This window comes from Lygodium microphyllum, chromosome 5 (genome assembly GCF_053477565.2).
Source record: "Lygodium microphyllum isolate KBCC chromosome 5, Lygodium_microphyllum_v1.1.10, whole genome shotgun sequence".
NCBI classification, from domain to species: domain Eukaryota; kingdom Viridiplantae; phylum Streptophyta; class Polypodiopsida; order Schizaeales; family Lygodiaceae; genus Lygodium; species Lygodium microphyllum.
In genome coordinates, this window is record NC_141139.1 from 168,344,135 (window position 1) to 168,362,820 (window position 18,686).

General features: G+C 39.6%; 1 protein-coding gene across 3 annotated transcripts in view; it reads right to left on the reverse strand.

Annotated features, from left to right (window-relative positions):
• Positions 1–5,632: 5,632 nt before the first annotated feature.
• Positions 5,633–18,686, reverse strand: part of LOC148036669 (uncharacterized) — a 63,448-nt gene continuing 50,394 nt past the window's right edge. For all 3 annotated transcript variants that reach the window (XM_087678712.1, XM_087678713.1, XM_087678714.1), the window contains 18 exons: positions 12,858–12,885; positions 12,655–12,777; positions 12,372–12,483; positions 11,727–11,764; positions 11,562–11,615; positions 10,265–10,333; positions 9,923–10,039; positions 9,543–9,611; positions 8,643–8,722; positions 8,388–8,516; positions 8,017–8,287; positions 7,840–7,935; positions 7,550–7,729; positions 7,345–7,460; positions 6,951–7,095; positions 6,571–6,704; positions 6,288–6,482; positions 5,633–6,161 (listed from right to left, as the gene is read on the reverse strand). In XM_087678712.1, coding sequence (XP_087534838.1) covers positions 6,119–6,161; positions 6,288–6,482; positions 6,571–6,704; positions 6,951–7,095; positions 7,345–7,460; positions 7,550–7,729; positions 7,840–7,935; positions 8,017–8,287; positions 8,388–8,516; positions 8,643–8,722; positions 9,543–9,611; positions 9,923–10,039; positions 10,265–10,333; positions 11,562–11,615; positions 11,727–11,764; positions 12,372–12,483; positions 12,655–12,777; positions 12,858–12,885 — 1,999 coding nt within the window. In that variant the 3' untranslated portion in view covers positions 5,633–6,118. The remainder of the gene's footprint in view (positions 6,162–6,287; positions 6,483–6,570; positions 6,705–6,950; positions 7,096–7,344; positions 7,461–7,549; positions 7,730–7,839; positions 7,936–8,016; positions 8,288–8,387; positions 8,517–8,642; positions 8,723–9,542; positions 9,612–9,922; positions 10,040–10,264; positions 10,334–11,561; positions 11,616–11,726; positions 11,765–12,371; positions 12,484–12,654; positions 12,778–12,857; positions 12,886–18,686) is intronic.

The following is an 18,686-nucleotide window of genomic DNA, read 5'->3' on the forward strand; positions in this document are numbered from 1 at the left end:
CATAGGCCAGTTTTGGTCTTTAGAAGACGTTAATATAACTTTCTTTCTTTCTTTCTTTCTCTCTCTCTCAACCTTATTTGGGCCTCAAGGCTTATAAAAAGACAAATGTAATGAAAAATATCATTTTAAGAACACAAATGTAATGAAAAAGACACGAATCAAAGGAAATTTTTAGCTATGGCCTCAAGGCTTATAAAACCTTATTCGGGTGATAGACTATTCCGCTACGCGTTAGTCATCATGATGTTTCATGTATTGAGGTGAAGCCTCAAGATGACAATCAATTCATTGATGCATGGTGGATATTCTCATGATGATCAGCATTGATTAGTGATTATTACTCTCAATGATGCTTTTGAGGTGACAACATTTAAGATGACAACTATAGGCCAATGAATGAAATGGTTTACATATTATATATAAGATAATTTATTGATGCTAATTTACCTTTTAAAATCCCTCCCCCCCAAGCGTGTGTTCATGCATGGAGGGGGTGAAGATATTACATCGAAGGTCAAAGAGGGCAAAGGAGCAAAGAATGACTTCTGAATGCATTATCAATATGATCTTGTTGGCTAAGATGTTGCAAGTAGAGTGAATAAATTTGGATGAAGCTATGGATAATCCAAAGTGGAAAGTCACACAGTACTAGCCCTAGGGATGCTTATAAGAAGTGGCTAGTCTTTCATATGGATGTAAAATCTAGATTCTTGAATGAACAACTCAAGGAGGGTGCGTCAAAAGACTAGGGAGATGCTAAGTTTTGATTGGAAATGACAAACTTGGGACTTGTGCATTTTTGCTTGGGCATTGAAGTGTCGCAAGAACTTGGCAAAACCTTCATTTACAAATGAATGTATGCTGAGGAGATTCTAAAGGCATTTGGGATGACCAACTATAAGGCAATGGTTGCCTCCATAAAAGTAAATGCCAATGTATCCTTTGAGGATGCATCACCATCTATGGACATCAGCCTAGTATCAAAACTATATGGGAAGCCTTAACTTTCTATAAAATAGTAGGCCTAATCTTGGAGTCCTAAGAAACTTCTCAAATTAGCCCCAAGAGAACCACTAGAGAGTGGGGATGCACATGAAGTCCTTGAAGGGTGCAATACACTATGGCATCATCTGCAAATCAAGAAATACCTTAGTTGGATACTCTGATTTAGAATGGGCAATAGATATTGATTCTAGAAAATCAAGACTAGATATTACTTCACTTAGATCAAGAGTTTTCTTTTGAACCAACAAGAAAGCAACCTACATTGGTCTTATCTTTTACAAGAGCTAAATACAATAGCATGCTTTTCTACTTGTGAATTAATTTGAAGGAAGATTTTGGGAGACATGGGAGTTCGGGTCAAAGAGGCAAAAATCATGAATTGTGATAATTATACTTGCATAGCTTGTAGCAGTACAAGGATGGATAGAGCCTTCATCCATTAGTTATATCATATTGGTCTTTTAAAGAAAAAGAAAAAATTATTTTATTATCTCATATTCTCTCTTGTGCTTGTGTTCATTGTTATCTTCCATTATGCTCTATTTCTATTTCACATAGTTCTATGTGATACATTGACAGACCATTATAGTTTGTTTTCAACTCAAGTACATATTGCTACATCTAAGCAATATTATGAGCTAATTTGGCAATAAAGTCTTGGATCTATATACAGAGTTGAAAGGTTATTCGCTACATGACCATTTTAGGATATTTTCCTTTACTGGAGGTAGCCTTATTGGATTGAACATCAAGGAAACTTTGAGTTTGTTGGGATTTGTCCTCATGGTCTCTTTCATAGTTCTTCTCTCTTTTGGATTTCCTCTAAAGATAGCATCTTTGTGCCATCTACTTGTTTCTTTTCTAACTCCCGTGCTCTTTTTGCAACATCTATCTGTAGTTTGGATTTCTTGATCACTTTGTTACACATTTGTTTTACTTTTAAGTATTTCTATGCATTTGGTTCTCTTTTACTTTAAGTAATGCTTCTTTGCCCTTTCTTTTATATAGTCTCTACCTTTTAGTATGGGGTGCTACTTTTTTTGTCCTTAGTTTAGCCAATGCCAACTCTACTCATTCGCTTTCTTCTTTTCCTTTTCTGCTTGTTGCAAGCTTGCTCGTCCAAGAGCCAATGGTGAGTCCATTTCTTCAAGTAAAGCAAAACTTTTAATGCTCTATTTCCTTTAGTGTGGAGTCTTCTTCCTCTTCTTTTAATCTCTTGGTCTTTCCTTTCAATTTCTAATAGGTATCATGGACCACTTCAACCCAATGCCAATTGAGCTTCGACTTGTCAATGCCATCATTATCAGCTCTTTCATGAATTTTTTTGGATCTCGAGTCATATGCAATAAAGTTTTGGTTGCTAGGGAGATTGCATGGATGAGCTAATCTTGTGCCTTGATTGCAAAACTTCAATTTCTTGGAATGAGTCACTATCTTGATTTAAATTTAGTAGTAGGTGGCAACCATCTTGAATATCTTAAGTGCAAACATAAGATTTGGACCCTATAGATAGTCTAGAATATCCATGATTGCATACGTGGTCAAATAGACAAATACATCCTTAGTCCCTTTTCCTATTTCCACTCAATACTCTAGTGTGTTACCCTCCGTAGTATGATACAATGAACTACATATATTGTCATTATCAATGTCTTCTTCAAAGGACAAATACCTCCACAATTTGCTTTTTGATGTCAACTCCTTGCCCATGGCATGCTTTCTAAGAACATTCCTCAATCCCTAGATTATGCAAAGGTGGCTCTTGTAGTGTACTAGGGTGACACCTACATCATACTGCACTTAGTACTTGTCAAATGAAAACTACATTTGGTTATGGTGCTTGGAGCTAGTTCTTGATGCCATCTACATACAGTTGAGTAGAGGTGATGCCATTCATAATACATCATATGCTCTTTAGCACATGCATTTAATATATTGCCAATACATTTCCTTGTAATTCTAACACTAATACTAATTATATTGTGTACATAAATTTTCCAAGTGTGGAGGCATCAATTCATTGATCTCTAAGATTGTTAGTCATGTTAAGTGCTTAAGTGATGCTCTACCCAAGTTTTGGATAAGAACCATTACTTAACATTCCAAGTTATATCGATACCCTACTAGTTATTCTACTACATTAGGATTTATGTACAAAATGTTCAAATGCATAGAAGCCCACCAAACCTAATGCATTAAACACCTTTCATCTATTTAGGAAGTAAAAAGAGGATGTTGATGCCACTCTCCTAATCAAGCTACAATCCCTTGAAGATACTCTCCAACACAATTTTACTTCACATTGTCTTATCTTTATGTGAAGGCAAAATAAGTACTAGCAAAGGGAGTAATCTCCAAAAGACAACTAAGATCAAGCTAACATTACCCACCCTACCATACCACGACAAACCTCTCAACAAGAGCCTCCCAAAGTAGCCTCTCTACTAATTTGACCTCTCATGGAAAGATAAGCTTTTGGTACCCTCTCCCACAAATACACCTACTCCTTTAGAACCAACTACTAGTTAATGGGATTCTAAAGGAAGATACTACATTCAAACCCTAAGAGCTCCCTCAAATATGCCCCTAATGCCACTTAACATGCATGAGATGGACAATGATGACCTACAATCAAAAGTGGAGAAACTTGACTTCATAATCAAGTCCTAACATACTTATCATCTTCAACTTTGATCTCCCTCACAACTTATAACTAGTGCTCCCAATCTTTGTAGTCAAAATCCCTATCAAATTAGGTACCAAACTTGCATTGAAAACATCTCAACCATCTACAAAGCTTATCTTTGATTCATAAAGACAAGGCTTGGCATGCCTAGCACCCCCAAAAACCTTGAGATATGCAACTCCAAAGCAAAAAGATGTACTCAACACTAATAGCAAAGTATTTTCCTCTTAGTGCTATAGCTCATAAAGAAATAAGAAAAGCCAACCTACTATCCATAACCATGGATATTTGGTAGCTCCTTCAACCCTACAATGCATGGTAAGTTTAACTTTCCAAAGATCCCAAATGTCTTTGCCCAACATCATGTACAAACGTATATCTTGTAACCTAAGAACCTCATGCTCTTCTTTCTAAACAGCTTTAAATTGATCCATCAATTGCCTTGAGATGGTGTTCAACCCCAAAAAGCATGTTAGGTATAAGATGGCCTTCTTTCTAAACAACTTTAAATTGATCCATCAATTGCCTTGAGATGGCCTTCAACCCCCAAAACCATGGTAGGTGAAACTTCCCAAAGATGCCAAATGTCTCTATCCAACATCCTGTCCGAACATATCTCATGACCTAAGGACATCTTGTCTTCTTTCTAAATTGCTTTAAATGGATCCATCTTGGCAAAGAAAGCTCCTAAACTCTATCTTGACATCGATGCAAGAATCAACCCACCAATGATAAATATGTCATACTCTTTCTACTTGTTGCCTAAAATGGCTTAATGATAAAAATGAGAACAAATCCATTGCATGTAGGAACTACTTTAGCAACCATCTCTTTTGTGGCTCATGAGGCTCTTTGTTCCTATATCAACTCCAACCCCTCAAATGCCTCCTCCACCAAACTAATGCTAAGTGAACATGCCAAGTGCTTGAGAGCTCAAGAGAGTACGAGACATGGAGATCATACATGTGAGTATGCATTTCTCAATATAGAAGGTTTAGAAGATCCCATGTCGATGCGACGAAGGAAGAGTTCAATGATATTAAGACAAATTATACATGAAAACTCATTGATGGACCACATATAAGAATATAATTCGTAGCAAATGGGCATATGTAACCAAGCAAATATATGATGGAAACATTGATAAGGGCAAAGCCACACCATAGGGTCAATTTGTCATAGCTATGTGGAAATCATTACACAACACACTACCGAATTTCAGCTCACACACCAATGTTAATGATATTTGAGAGGCATACACCACCTCTCATCCTTTGTGATATCATGTAAAGTTCTCGTGGTCATAGCCATGCTTGTCAAACAAGACAAGCACAATGTCCCTTGATCACACCAAAAGTTTGTTCCTCAACACTGCCTTCAACATCTTCAAATGTCTCATGCTACTATAATATATCTAGGGCGTGTTATTGTTGCATCAAACAGGCCTAGTTTGAATGCCCACAAATTAGTTACAAGCTAGGACCGACTGTGTAACAAATAGCTTTCGATGCCTTTCAATGGACAAGACAAGTTGCTAATGCTCTTTGCACTGATGCTTTTCACGAGTAATTTCGCACCAGGTCAACCAATGGTGAATCAACATTAGGAAGAGCTCTTCTTCAAATTTTTCTCACCATCTGACTTTTACCTCACAAGACTGGACCTCTCTGCGATCCTGCCTCTAACTAGAGAAGACCAAGATAATATGAATGCAACTATAGCCAATGATAAGCTACCTTCCAATGGCTTTTTGGACTAACAGAAAATCCTTCCAACATTTTCTGGACCAGCAGAGCCTTTGATCTGTGTCAAACTTCTGTACCTCTAAATTGCATGGAACCCACTCAATGACGCAAACTAAATCAGATCAAATAAATCATGCAGCACCTCATCCACTTCCAGTATTACAAACAAATATGGAGACACGAGTAAACTGAAATCAGCCAGCTTTGATAGTCTAAACGCATAATTCTCAAACCATAGTTACAAAGTGCCTGATATTGCAAATACAAACGTTGTACACAACAAATCTCTCATTACATCAGACAGCTTAAGTTTTCACCTTGGTGACTGGTTTGCAAAGAATAAATTTACAGGTAAAGAAGCGCATCCTAACTCTCATCTTGCTGATCTGCTTTAGAAAACTTGGAGACTGTGCCAAGACACAGCTATGTCATCAGTGATTTTAAGAACCAGCAAGCCAATAAATATATGTGTAACCCCAGCCTGCCATTTTGAGGCAAGATCCATAACAAACAAGGATTGATTAGAAACACCTGAAAAAATTACCTTTGACACCTACACAAGCCGCAAGAATGCAGGATTTATACTACACTGCAATGTTTGCCCACATACTCGTAATAACTTTACATTACAAACATGACACATTTTCTGGCTGCCACTCGGTTGCTCCAAGTAAAGCCAATACTAATGGTGTGTCCCAACATCTCGTGTAACTTGTGTTTGCCACCTACAACAATGAAACAAATCAAATACTTGAGCTTCCATATTCAGACACCAAAAAACATACAACAAAGAAACAAAATCAAATGGTTGAGCGTGAAGGTGTAGGCATCAAAACATTTGCTAGATGTACCTTGACAGTAAGAAGCCAGCTAGTGGGCTCAAGCCAGACATTTCAGGAGAATCGATTTTAAGCTGGCTTTTTCCTTGTACACTGGTATGGCGGCTACCTAGACCTTCATCTTTTGATGGTAAATGAGATGTTTGTTTAGGAACAAGCACCCTTTGTGCTGTTTCCTGTAGTCTCTTTACAGAACGCTCCTTAGTGCTGGAAAATAGAACGGTTAGTAGGCTGTTGGCATATACACTACAAAATTAGTTGAGTAAAAAACAGAAAATTGCTAAATCATGCATACCTTCCCAACCGCTGAAGAAGTTTGCTGACAAGAACTTCACAGGCACCTGGTGCAAGTCGCTCCAAGTCCATCAACGAATCTGCTGCATCTGCAGCTGCCCGAAGAGCAGGACCTTCTGACTGCTCTGCTGCTGTCTGTTCAAACAAGCACATCTAAGTCAAAAATTGGGTTTTTATTTGTGCATGCATGCATGCATGTGCATGTGTGGGTGTGGATGCCTCCTGAAGGCTAAACTAAGCATAAGCAGGCACTTTCTTGTGTGAAGCTTTTTCGCCTTGTGTCCATCTTATCTAAATTCAGTACAGCCCAACTGTTCAGCATATTCAAATTAAAATGTATCAACAAACAGAATGTTGTGTATGACATGCATTGCACGCTACCTCTTTTAATGCAGGAATTAACAGTAGAGTAAGTGCTGGAGATGATCCTGCAGCAGCTGCTCGAGCAGCATCTTCATCCTCACTCCCTCGACGACCAGCTGATTTTGTTGGTACTTTTGGTATTTCACGAGCATCTTGCACATCTCTGAAGAAAACAATCACATGTAATTTTGATACCATCGAGGGCAAAGACGTGTACTTGTCAGATGCCCACTCACGACATTGAAATAACCACACATAAACCCTAATCAATGGTGGAAAATTTCAACTGATTGCAATTGGAAACGATGAACCGAAGGACTATCTGCGGAGAATGTTAAAGTGAAGGAGCATCTGTGGAGAACATTGGCATCAGCTTTCTTGTTAACCCAGCCTACATGACTGAAGCTCCTACCTCAAAGACTCCGAGCTAGTAGCTGCTTCAACCATCCTAACAGACTGTCCCTCATTCCGAAGCTTGGATGGGGGATGACGACTACGCCTTGATCCAGCCTCCAGAGCAGCCTTTGCCTGAAACATCAAAACAGAAGGTGCATTTGTCTTTAACTAGAACTTGGAGAGCAATACAGAAAATACATTGCCGGAGTGTTAAAGTTCACCTCTGCAAGATTAGTTGCACTGTCCTCTCTAGAAATTGATGGTGAAGCTTTGTCCTGACTCACTGGCTTTGATCGTGGTGTACCAGAAGCTGAAGATGATCCATCATGTCTATGTCGGACTATAGTGCCACTTAATGAGACCCCTGAGCTATCCAGTGTGGAGGCCGTAACTGCGATTCCCTGTCTCTCTCAAAACATGGCGGATGCATTTTTTCAGCACTGTATGTTTGTCATGCCCCACAACTCATTGCTCTATTTAATGTTGGAAAAAGGAACAACCATAGACTTACAGGGGAGGGACTTCGTTCAAATAAAACTGGTTGAGATTGCAGGTCATCCAGTGAATTTGGAGTCATAGAATCAGCATCGATATTGTTTTGTAGTGCCTGCATTGGCACACGTCTGCTGTGAATTTCAGCTTGGTAATCTTCCTTGCACTTGAAAAATGAAGACAATAAACTACCCACATCTTCAACAATTAGCGTGTTGCCTTCAATTGTTCCTTCATTTGAATCACCGTTGGCAGCAGGAATCTTCAATGGACTCAGAGAGCTAGAGACAATATTCCATTCTCTATCTTCATCAGGTAATAACCTTGCAATCTGATTAGAAGCTGCATCTGAATTCAGATGTTCTGAATCTGCACCAATGGCAGGTCTTACACTGCGAACAGTTCCTGTGCTCTTAATGGTTCCAGTGCCAAAGTCCCAAGTGGAGTTCATAACAGACTCACTACGCCTGTCAAAACAGTTCCAAATATTGCGATCCAACTGAAGCCAAGCTGAGTTTGAGCTCATAGCAAAGCAAACTCCAACATGCATTCAAAGAAACCACTCACTTGGCAAAGAAGGGTTCTACCTCCTCCATTTCTTTCTTAGCCTTCCTTTTTTCTGTGACCTGTTCGAATGGCGCATGTTCTAGTACTGATGATTCATCATTTTCCTGTATTTTCTTTTTTGGACGTTCTCTGCAACAGAGGGGAGTAGCAGCACAAAAACACACATGTTGAAGGTGATTGAAAAATAATTTCACATAGCACCAACAAAATCCCTAAATTACTGGCCATACAAAACACCTTTTTTTGTGGGTATACCTAATTCTTTCAATAAGCCTGGAGCTCTTGCGTGCATTCTTGATGAAGCGATGTTTTAAAAGCTCCTTTGCACTTGGCCTCTGCTGAGAGAGAAATGTGTAATACAAGAAAGCCACTGGTAAAATATTATGACCTATCAAATTCAGAAGAAAACTATAATTCAAGGCATAAATGCCTACATTGCAACTATGTTAAAGATATTGCCAAAACATAGATCACTCTAGCCTTCAAATACAATGTTGTTAGCCTGTAATCTATGAAAACGAGGGATAGGAGGTGTCCAAAAGCATAGCATGACATCAGCTAGAGTGATGACAAAACCAAACAGATATTCCTCAATCCAATCTCTTTCTTGCCAGAGACTGAGCTCTCATAAAATATTAGACCTTGGATAGATGCACAAGCAATATATATTTTACCGTCATTGATAGAAATTTCTCTCCTCTGGAAAACAAAATATGTGTTTTACATTCCAGATTTATAGCTACCCCCTGATTAGCATTTTGGCGAGCAAACAGTTCCAAGACAATGTATAGTCTTCCTCTGCATCATTCTTTGTGACTTGTATGTTTCATGTGAAGGTTGCAATAATCAATCCAGTTCTTTCTGCTTTCAGTCCAGAACTTTAAATGACTCGGTGTATTCAGCAGGCAGGATCTACACATCTTTTCTCTCTGTTCTCTTTACATTGAAATTTGACAATGTGTGCACCAATCTGCCCTGTGCATTTGCAAAGGTTGCTGATGTGGATAGCGCAGCAGTAGACCCACAGATGATTTCAAAATTAATTACAAAGGCAATTAACCCTTTAGCAACACATCTATATGTAAACAAAATGATCAGAAATTTATAACCAGTTTCAATTCCTAGTACTCCTACATAATATGGAACACTGCACACCTCTGCTGGGTTCTTCTTCAGGCACAATGAGACAAACTCCTTCATTGGCCTTGAAAAATGATCATCAAGCTGCATAAAAATTGATTCATGTCAGTTTTCGTTCCTCCAAGTCGTCAAAGGTGTATCACACAGGACAGAGACTTTTGGAAAACCATTTAAGTAACCCCACTCTCAGATCCCGAATCTTTGTTTAACCACAAGTGCAAACATCCAGGCTTTGCCCCACCCAAGCAAGTCCCCCCCCCCCAGCAGCCCCCAAACAAAAAAAGGGGGGAAGGAGGCGGGGGGGGGGGGGGGGGGGGGGGGAAGGAATGGTGGCCGGGGGTGTCTTTTTTTGGGGAAACAAAAAACATATATTTCCAGAAACAACAAATATTAACCTGTGGCGGGTTATTCTTAGGAATTAGGAAGAGTACTCTCATAGGATGGAGATCTGCATACGGAGGTTCACACTTCGCCATTTCTATGGCAGTGATACCTAGTGACCAGATATCAGCCTGCATCAATGAAACTACAACGTTATGGACACATGTAGACAACAACTGAATGAAATTTGCATTTTCATAAACAACCTGCACATAACTATGCCCTGAAACACTTAAATGACACTCTCCTACCAACAACTAAAGTCTGACTCCACACCTAAGCTCAAACAGTTCTGTGTTGATTATGTTCTAATAGCCTGATGACTCTAATTCCTGACAAACTTTAATGGAACTCACCTTCTCATTGTAGCCATCTGAGCTCTGAATGACTTCTGGTGCCATCCAAAATGGAGTACCAACAAACGTCTACATGCAGTAATGTTAGAGTTTGTCAATTAAAAAAACAGGCTGCATTGTTTCATGATTTTATGTTCTGCAAAAGACAAAGGTTTAACTGAAAGTAAGTTCAACAAAACTTCAAATTTCAATAGAACCTAAACAAGCAAATAACCCCAACCATAAGGGTTGAAAAGGAAATATTCACACACACTGCACTGATCAAATTGCCATGGACTGGAAACCAAAGAAAATATTTGAAAGACACATATCTCTTCCAAGTATCTAACATGGTAATTAATCCTCAGCTCTCAATGGCCCATATGCACTTGCATATGTATCAGGTGATGAATACATTACAGTAGCTTTGAAAAGGATTTTACTCACAAGTGGGAGACCACAAAATATGAGAAGAACAAAGGGCTTCCTGATCTGCACCCATTAAGCTAGTAAAATCCTGAATATAAAGCTTTGCTGTTATGCTACCACCTCTAATGTACCCTTTTTATAGCATAAGCTCAAAGGCTACTGTGAGGTATAGATTTGATACCAAAAAGACGACAAGGCTAGATTTGATGGGCAATGAGAGATCATATTATCAGAATGCATTGCTAGCTAAGACCATTATCGGTTTGGCTTTGACCCTGCAACTTTCTCACTTTCTGCTTGTACAGCCACAGCCATCATGACAAAATGGGGTGACAGTCACAGGCAAAATTCTGAAGCAAATTACTTGTGCCTCTTGAAATTGTGAAAGCAGAGTTCGAAGCAGCAATTTCAAGTAATACTCTCTGAACACTACCACCACCATCCAACAAGAGAACATTATCCAGACACCACAATGAGTGCCTGTGTTATCAGCCTCATGACTCTTCAGATAGATGAGAAATGAATGAACTGAAGGCATCCTTAGAGAGCCGCCTGTTTGTGGAGTATGCAGCATGGGATATATATATATATATACAGAATGAGGAGCATATTATAAGAACAAAGAGAATATATCAGTAGAAGCAATGGATCTGGTTCTCTCTCCAGGTCATGCATAACAAAGCCCAGTTATGTTTAAGATTGTTCTTGATACAGATCAGCCAATTATATCTTGCGCCATGAAACAAAATAACCTCGACTCTGGCTGATTCATCATACTTTACGATTTGCTCCTACTGTGTGTGTGTGTGTGGTGGTGGTGGTTTTTCTTATTCTTCTTCTTCTTCTTCTTTTTTTTGGGGGGGGGGGGGAGAGGAGGAGAGAGAATCACCTTACGCTTTGACATAGTTCGCGTCAGCTGAGCAGACACACCAAAATCTGCAACCTGCAGGGGTTTTTGACTTGTTGCTTAGATCTGCTGGCCGAAAGTACAAACTCATAAACAGACAACCTAATCACTAGCTTTCCCACTCAAGGCTCAGACATATTAGCCTACCTTCACATCTCCATTTGCATTAAGAAGGATGTTCGCCGCTGCAAAAGAGCAATACTTCTCACTACAGCTTTTTGGTAGATGTGCAGTCAATTTACTCACAATAAGCAACATTTGTCCTTAATAAACAAGCATATACACACAGATATACTACATAGGATACATGCAAACTTATGTTCATAGATGTGCACATGGATATGAAAATAGATGTGTTTATGGGCAAGATTATTACAAGTATGATTGTGGATAGTGCATGTGAAACTTGAAAGTAATTGTGAATGATTTACAATGCATCTCTGTGGTGTACTGTATGTATATGTACTGTAAGTGTGTTTGGATGTGAACATGGACATGGATATACATGCACACATAGTTATACCATCCACATGCACGTGCGTTTCTGTCTACATCCATTACTGCACCTGTCTGGGTATATGAATACATGCACATATGTGTGCATACAAGCAAGCAAATATACATGTATGCATGTAAATATGTTATGTATGTATGTATGTGTGTGTGTGTGTGTGTGTGTGTGTGTGTGTGTGTATACATGCATGTATGCACATACACGTGTAAACACAACAGCCTCTCACAAAAATAGAGGGTGTAAAATGAATGCGAGATGAAAAAGGGTGCAGCAATCACCTTTAATGTCCCGATGTATTTTTCCCTCACTATGCAAGTATTCTAGAGCGTGTAATAGGTCCTTCAAGATACATGCTATTGATGCTTCATCCAAAGGTTGTCCTGTGTGCAACTGCTCAAAGAGGCTTCACTAATCAGCTGGGCAATGTGATTCAAGAGAGCATCCATAGACGGACGCTCCCATTTTCTTGACAAGGTACAGTCCATCAAATCATAGTTAAAAAGTCTTCATTTGATCTCTTTAGCAGAATTAAGACCCATCTCACAAGGCATGTCACCTTACCAAGTCAGATACAGAACCACCAGCCAAATATTCCATAATGATCCATAACTTGGTCTGGTTCAAAATTGAACCATAGTATTCAGTGATATACGGGGAGCGACACTGAGCTAAAACTGAAATCTCCTGCAATATAATAGGTAGTTAAACGAGATGAGCCACTAGAAGCAAAGCATTCAAAAATTACACTGAGCATGCACCCTTACCCGTTGAATATCTTCCACCTCATCCTCCCTGTAAAATCAACAGAGTCCCATATGAGATAAGCTAACAAAACAACATTGACTAGTAAATGCTCAACTCTGCAGCCAAACTAAGGAAATTGAACCAGAGGATGGAAAAGGATTGTCTCTATTTAACATACAGAAGGAACTAACAGAAGTGAAAATGGAAACTGTGCACCAATTATGGCATGTATTCAGAACCTTTGATTTCTCCTCTTATGAATGAGGCTGATAAAAAGGCCAGTAATACAAAGCTTGTGCAAAGTGCGCACCGAAACTTTTTCATTTCTGAAAAGGATAAGTGAAGTAAAGGAGCTACCTATGTGTGACAATGCTGACTGCTGCTATCAATTGAGGAGCTCAAATATGTACCCATGGAAGAGGGAAGAGAGGAGAAAAAGACCAAAAGCTACAAAGGACCACTTTATGGATAAGCCTAAAAAACCCTAAATAACAGTGAGCAAACACAAAGTTAGGAACTGAGAAGAAGTAGCACTTGGGTCACCTATGAGACATTATACATATATCCACATCCACTCAAACCCCCTCCCCAAAAAAAAAGAAAAGATCTCGAATTTAGTAGCATGATGGGGTCAGCTTCCAAGCCTCAAAAGATGGCATCCCATACCACCAATCCACACCCTGCTTGGGTGTGACAAGCTTATCCTAGGGCCTGCATTATTTTCTTGTCAAATAACCCCAAGGGTCTTTTTTATAGGCTTCCTAATCCTTTGGGCAGTTCCAAAAACTAATAGCTCCAATGTGCACCAATTATAGCCCACTACTAGCCTCAAGTCATATTTCAAACCCTAGTTAGGTATCCTACCCTGGGTCATCAAGATATAACCATTCCCGCCTAAAATAACATTGTTGTTTGAGGGAACTATCTCAAAACAACAAACTAATTTATAAGTAGCAACTATATCCAAATAAGTGTTGAGCTGAAAATGCATTAGCTTCACTTAAACAGCCCCAAAAAATGTTTAATTAAGGAAGAAACCTTGATTATTTAAAAGAAATGCATTCCTAGAGAGTGTCTATATCCCATAAGCACAAACCCACTTGGGAGGGCCCAAACTTTCTATAAATAGGTATGCTACCCTCCGTTCAATCTTAATCTCGTTTTTGCAGGTTTCAAGTGTTTTCAGCTTGCTGCCCACACCCCGTTGGCAAAGGACATTGCAGTCCAAGCTGGCCATTGCAGTCTTCACTCATCTGGTGCTTGTTTCCAACCATCCATCATCATTTTGCTGCTATTTCCAACCAAGCAACTGCAGGTTTTGACCACCCATCCAGCTTTCGTACAACCTGCCATGTCAACATACTGCTGTGTTTGCAGGCCCCAACTGCCACCCTGCCACATTTCTCTCTCCTCTCAGCTGTAGCTGCTGTCTTCTCTCTCCTCCCTGCTACGTTTTGCGGTTTCCTCTCTCCTCCAGCTGTCACCATCATGTCAGACTGCGTTTGCAAATTCTCTCTCCTCAGCCTGCATTTACAGCACACTCTCTCTAGACTGCCGTATGCATTAGGTCCAACCACACACAGGCTGTGTTTACTATTGTTCGACACTTGGAGGCTGCCTTGTTGCGATTTGGAATCCGTTCGGAGTACGACACACTTTCTAGCCCTGCTCTGATCCTTGAGATACAAGAGTTCAAGGTTCAATATTCATTCACTCCATAGTGTGTTTGCTACATGAGCATTGCATATTCAGTAGTCATATCACTACATTCATTCTTTGTGTTCATTGTCTTTAAGTTACCCTAACCCTAACTATGTTCTTCTATCAGCCTGTGCTTTGTCGTACGGTGTTATTTGTGTTTCTATGTTACAGTATTTTCTTCACAATGAGCACTCTTCCAATCGATTGAGTACTCACAATAGGTCTATAAGGAAAAACTAGGGCAAGAAGATAAAGCACACAATGTGTGCAACACACAACAATATCATTTGATAAATGCTTGATGAGAGAAGGGTTTACAGAAAAGAAGAGAAGTAAAAAAGGAGACACTCACCTCCAGATCTTCAAGACTAGCACTGGTGGTTGTTGGGAATAAAGGCTCACTATGCCTTTTACGATGTTCGAGTGTGCACGCATCCTTACCCATGTACTTTGTATATATTATCAAAACCTAAAGTGGTACACTTTGTCATTGTACCCACATTGAGTGGCGTGCTCTTACTCTCTTCCACACTCTCTACTCTACACTCACTCTCCCTCTCTCACTGTGCATATCTCAACTGCACTTTGTCTCGATCCTTGCGCACTCTCAACATCAAACTGGTATGAGAGCACAAGGAGTGCATGCTTCTCAAGGTTGGACAAGCACAAGCTAGTCAAGTGACCTCAAGCGTGACATGTCGGCAACAATCGTCAGGCAATCGTCAGTATTCAACAGGCGCAAGTCAGAGTCAATAGTTGACGTGGGCGCAGTTGAGTAGACAACGGGGTAGGTCAACAATCAAGCGCAACAGGCCTGCGCAAGTGACGGACTGCGACAATTAGGCCACAAGGTAGCACGCGACGGGCGACAAGCAACAAGCAGCAAGTCAACACCATCACGGCACTAATTTGACAGACAATATTCATCTTTTTTTCTAACTTCCTGCAATTTTTTCTTCTCCCACCGACGGGCATTCACATGCCCAAGCACAATGTGCAATTTTGACCCAAAAATTTGGGGCTTTTCCAAGATTTGGGGACTTTGATGTAGAACATGACAATCTAACTCAAAAATTATAAATTCAGTGCATATTTGCCCACGAAATTTTGGGGATTTCCACATTTTAGTTGAAAAAAATTCAATTTCACTGAAATTTGTACACATTGAACCCAAGAAAATTGGGGTTTTTACAAAATCTCATTGATTTGTGCAAGAATTGCCTAGTATATGCACTTGGGTATGTGTATTGATGCAATTTGGGCGGATTTTCCTTTGAAAATTTGGGCCTTTTAACCGAAATCGTCAAATTTGTGCCCGAAAATGCATTTGGAATTGAAATTGCAGCAGAATTTTGGGGATTTCACATGTAATTAGTGCACTGGTCTATAAATCTAGCTGTAATTGATTGTGAAGTGCAGTAGCAGACATTCTCTAATTTTGGAAATCAATTTGCAGATCTGAAATTTCTGCAATTTCTTGATTTTCACTACTGGTTGGTACATGCAACATACCCTGGTCATTTGTGTAACATTTGGGCTTGCATCTGTTGATTGAGTCAATGTAGTGCTACAAATCATGGCTAGAAACAGTGATAACAACAACCTTGTGCACATCAAGAAGCTTGAGGGTGCACACAATTTTGCAATATGGAAAAAACAATGCTACAATGTCTTGGTGCAGAAGAAATAGGTGAAGCCCATCAAAGCGAAGGGAATAAGACCAGTAGGTATGGAACAAGAAGAGTGGGATGATTTGGATGAGCTTGCATACTCTACCATTGAGCTCTTAGTGTCAAACAACTTGCTCTTTAACATTGAGAAGCTGAATTTAGCATATGCAATGCAGCAAAGACTTGAAGAATTGTATGCTTAAAAAAGTACAACCAGCAAGGTTTATTGGCTAAAAAAGTTGATGGACCTTCGCATGAAGGAAGGTACAGCCATGTTTGTACATTTGAACGAATTCAACTCAATTTTCAGTCAGCTGATTGCTTTGGATTTCCATATTGATGATGAGTTCAAGGCTACTTTCTTGCTATGCACTTTACCTCAAAGTTGGGACACCTTCAGGACAACTTTGAGTAACTCAAATGCTCATCTGTTATATTCTGATGTGGAGAGTTCTTTGCTGATGGAAGAACTCAATAGGCAAAATAATTCAGCAAACTAGTCTTCTAATGCATTGCACACTGGGGCAAGTTTCAGCAAAAGAGTAGTTCTGAAAATAGAGCATACAGCAAGTCTTGTGGAAAAAATGTGGAGTGCCATCATTGTGGAAGGAAAGGGCACTACAAATGGGACTACTTTCAATTGAAGAAAGAGAAAGGCAAAAACTAAAACACTGAAGACAACAAGGCTGAGAAAAAGGAAAGCCAGCCTGCAAAGAAGAGCAATGTAGTCACTCGTGAGAACAACATTGACGGTGATATACTTCTTGCTTCTTCTTTGAGTGTAAATACATTGATTGCAGATTCTAAGGATGACATGCACACTTGGATACTTGATTCAAGTGCGTCTTTTCATGTTACACCCCATCATGAGTACTTTTCTAACTACAATGGTGGTGCACATGGTGTTGTCCACTTGGGGGATAACTATGCATGTAAAATTGCATGTATTGGCAGTGTAAAATTGGAATTTCAGCATGGCTCTGTGTTTGTTTTGCATAATATGAGGCATGTACCTCAACTCAAGAAGAGCTTGATAAGCACAGGGCAGCTAGATGACAAAGGCTATCACACCACCTTTGGAGATAGCAAATGGAAAATTTGTAAGGGCTCTCGCATTGTTGCAAGAGGCTCCAAAAGTGATACTTTGTATCCTTTGCATATATCTAGCATGCGTGACCATGTAGTCACCATAATTGAGCAGCGAAGTGTTTCTTTGTGGTATAGCCGATTGGGACACATGAGTCAAACTAGAGTGAAAGTGCTTTCTCATTTGGATTATTTGTTGTCTTTGAGGTATGCTAATTTTGAAGTGTGATCATTGTATTTATGGTAAGCATACTCAAACGTCACATAAAAAATCTCTTTCTCTAAAGTCTTCACCTTTAGAGTTGGTACATTCAGATGTATGTCAAATGCCAAGGTTATCTCTAGGAAAAAAGAAGTATTTCACTCCTTTTGTTGATGATGCCACACGCAAAGCATGGGTTTATCCAATCCATCGTAAAGACGAGGCCTTGGATAAATTTAAAAAATTCCTAGCACTTACTAAAAGTCAAATCAATAAGACATTAAAGTGTCTTTGCTTTGACAATGGTAGAAAACATGTGTCCAAAGCCTTTCAAGACTTTTGTGACAACAAAGGAATTAAAAGAGAGCTCACCACTCCTCACAATCCACCCCAAAATGGTATTGCAGAGCATATGAACAAGACCATTCAAGACAGGGTCCATACCATGTTGTCACATGCTACTTTAACTCATGGATTTTGGGCAGAGACTGGTATGACAACCGTACACTTGACTAATCGGTCACCAAACAGGTCTTTTAGAAACCTCAAGAAGCATGGTCGTACAAGCCAACTTCATATGCTCACTCAAAAGTGTCTGGCTGCTTTTGTGCACATTCACAAGGAAAAATGTAGCAAACTGGAGCCAAAGTCCTATACATGTATTTTCCTAGGATATGGTGACGAGGGTGAAATGGGGTATCGATAATGAGATCCTGAGAAAAGAAAAGTAGTACACAGCAATGATATTATCTTCGGAGAAGATCACATGCACAAACGGCCCAAAAAGACAAACGGGGTTAGAAGGATCGTATTTCGGAAAGATATACCGATAGGATGGCAAAGAATGCCCGCCAAACAATATTAAATACCCATTGTAAATGTCCTTGAAAATGCAGGGAATAATGCTGAAAATGATCACCAAGATATTGCCCATGATGTACCACAAATTCAAAAAGAACAGATGCCTTTGGTGTTGAGAAACCCTTTACCCGCAGTTTGCATTTTTTGCGTTTCTGTGTTTAGAGTTTGCAGCCCCAAAAAGGGGCGCCATCCTAGACTGACTATGCCTATTTATAGGCCACTCTCTCATCCATTTCTTACGGTTGATTCATTCAATCCGTCACCTCTTCTCTCCAGCCTCTCCACTACCCTCATACCCCTTCAGGAGGACATTGCGGTTCATGGTTCGT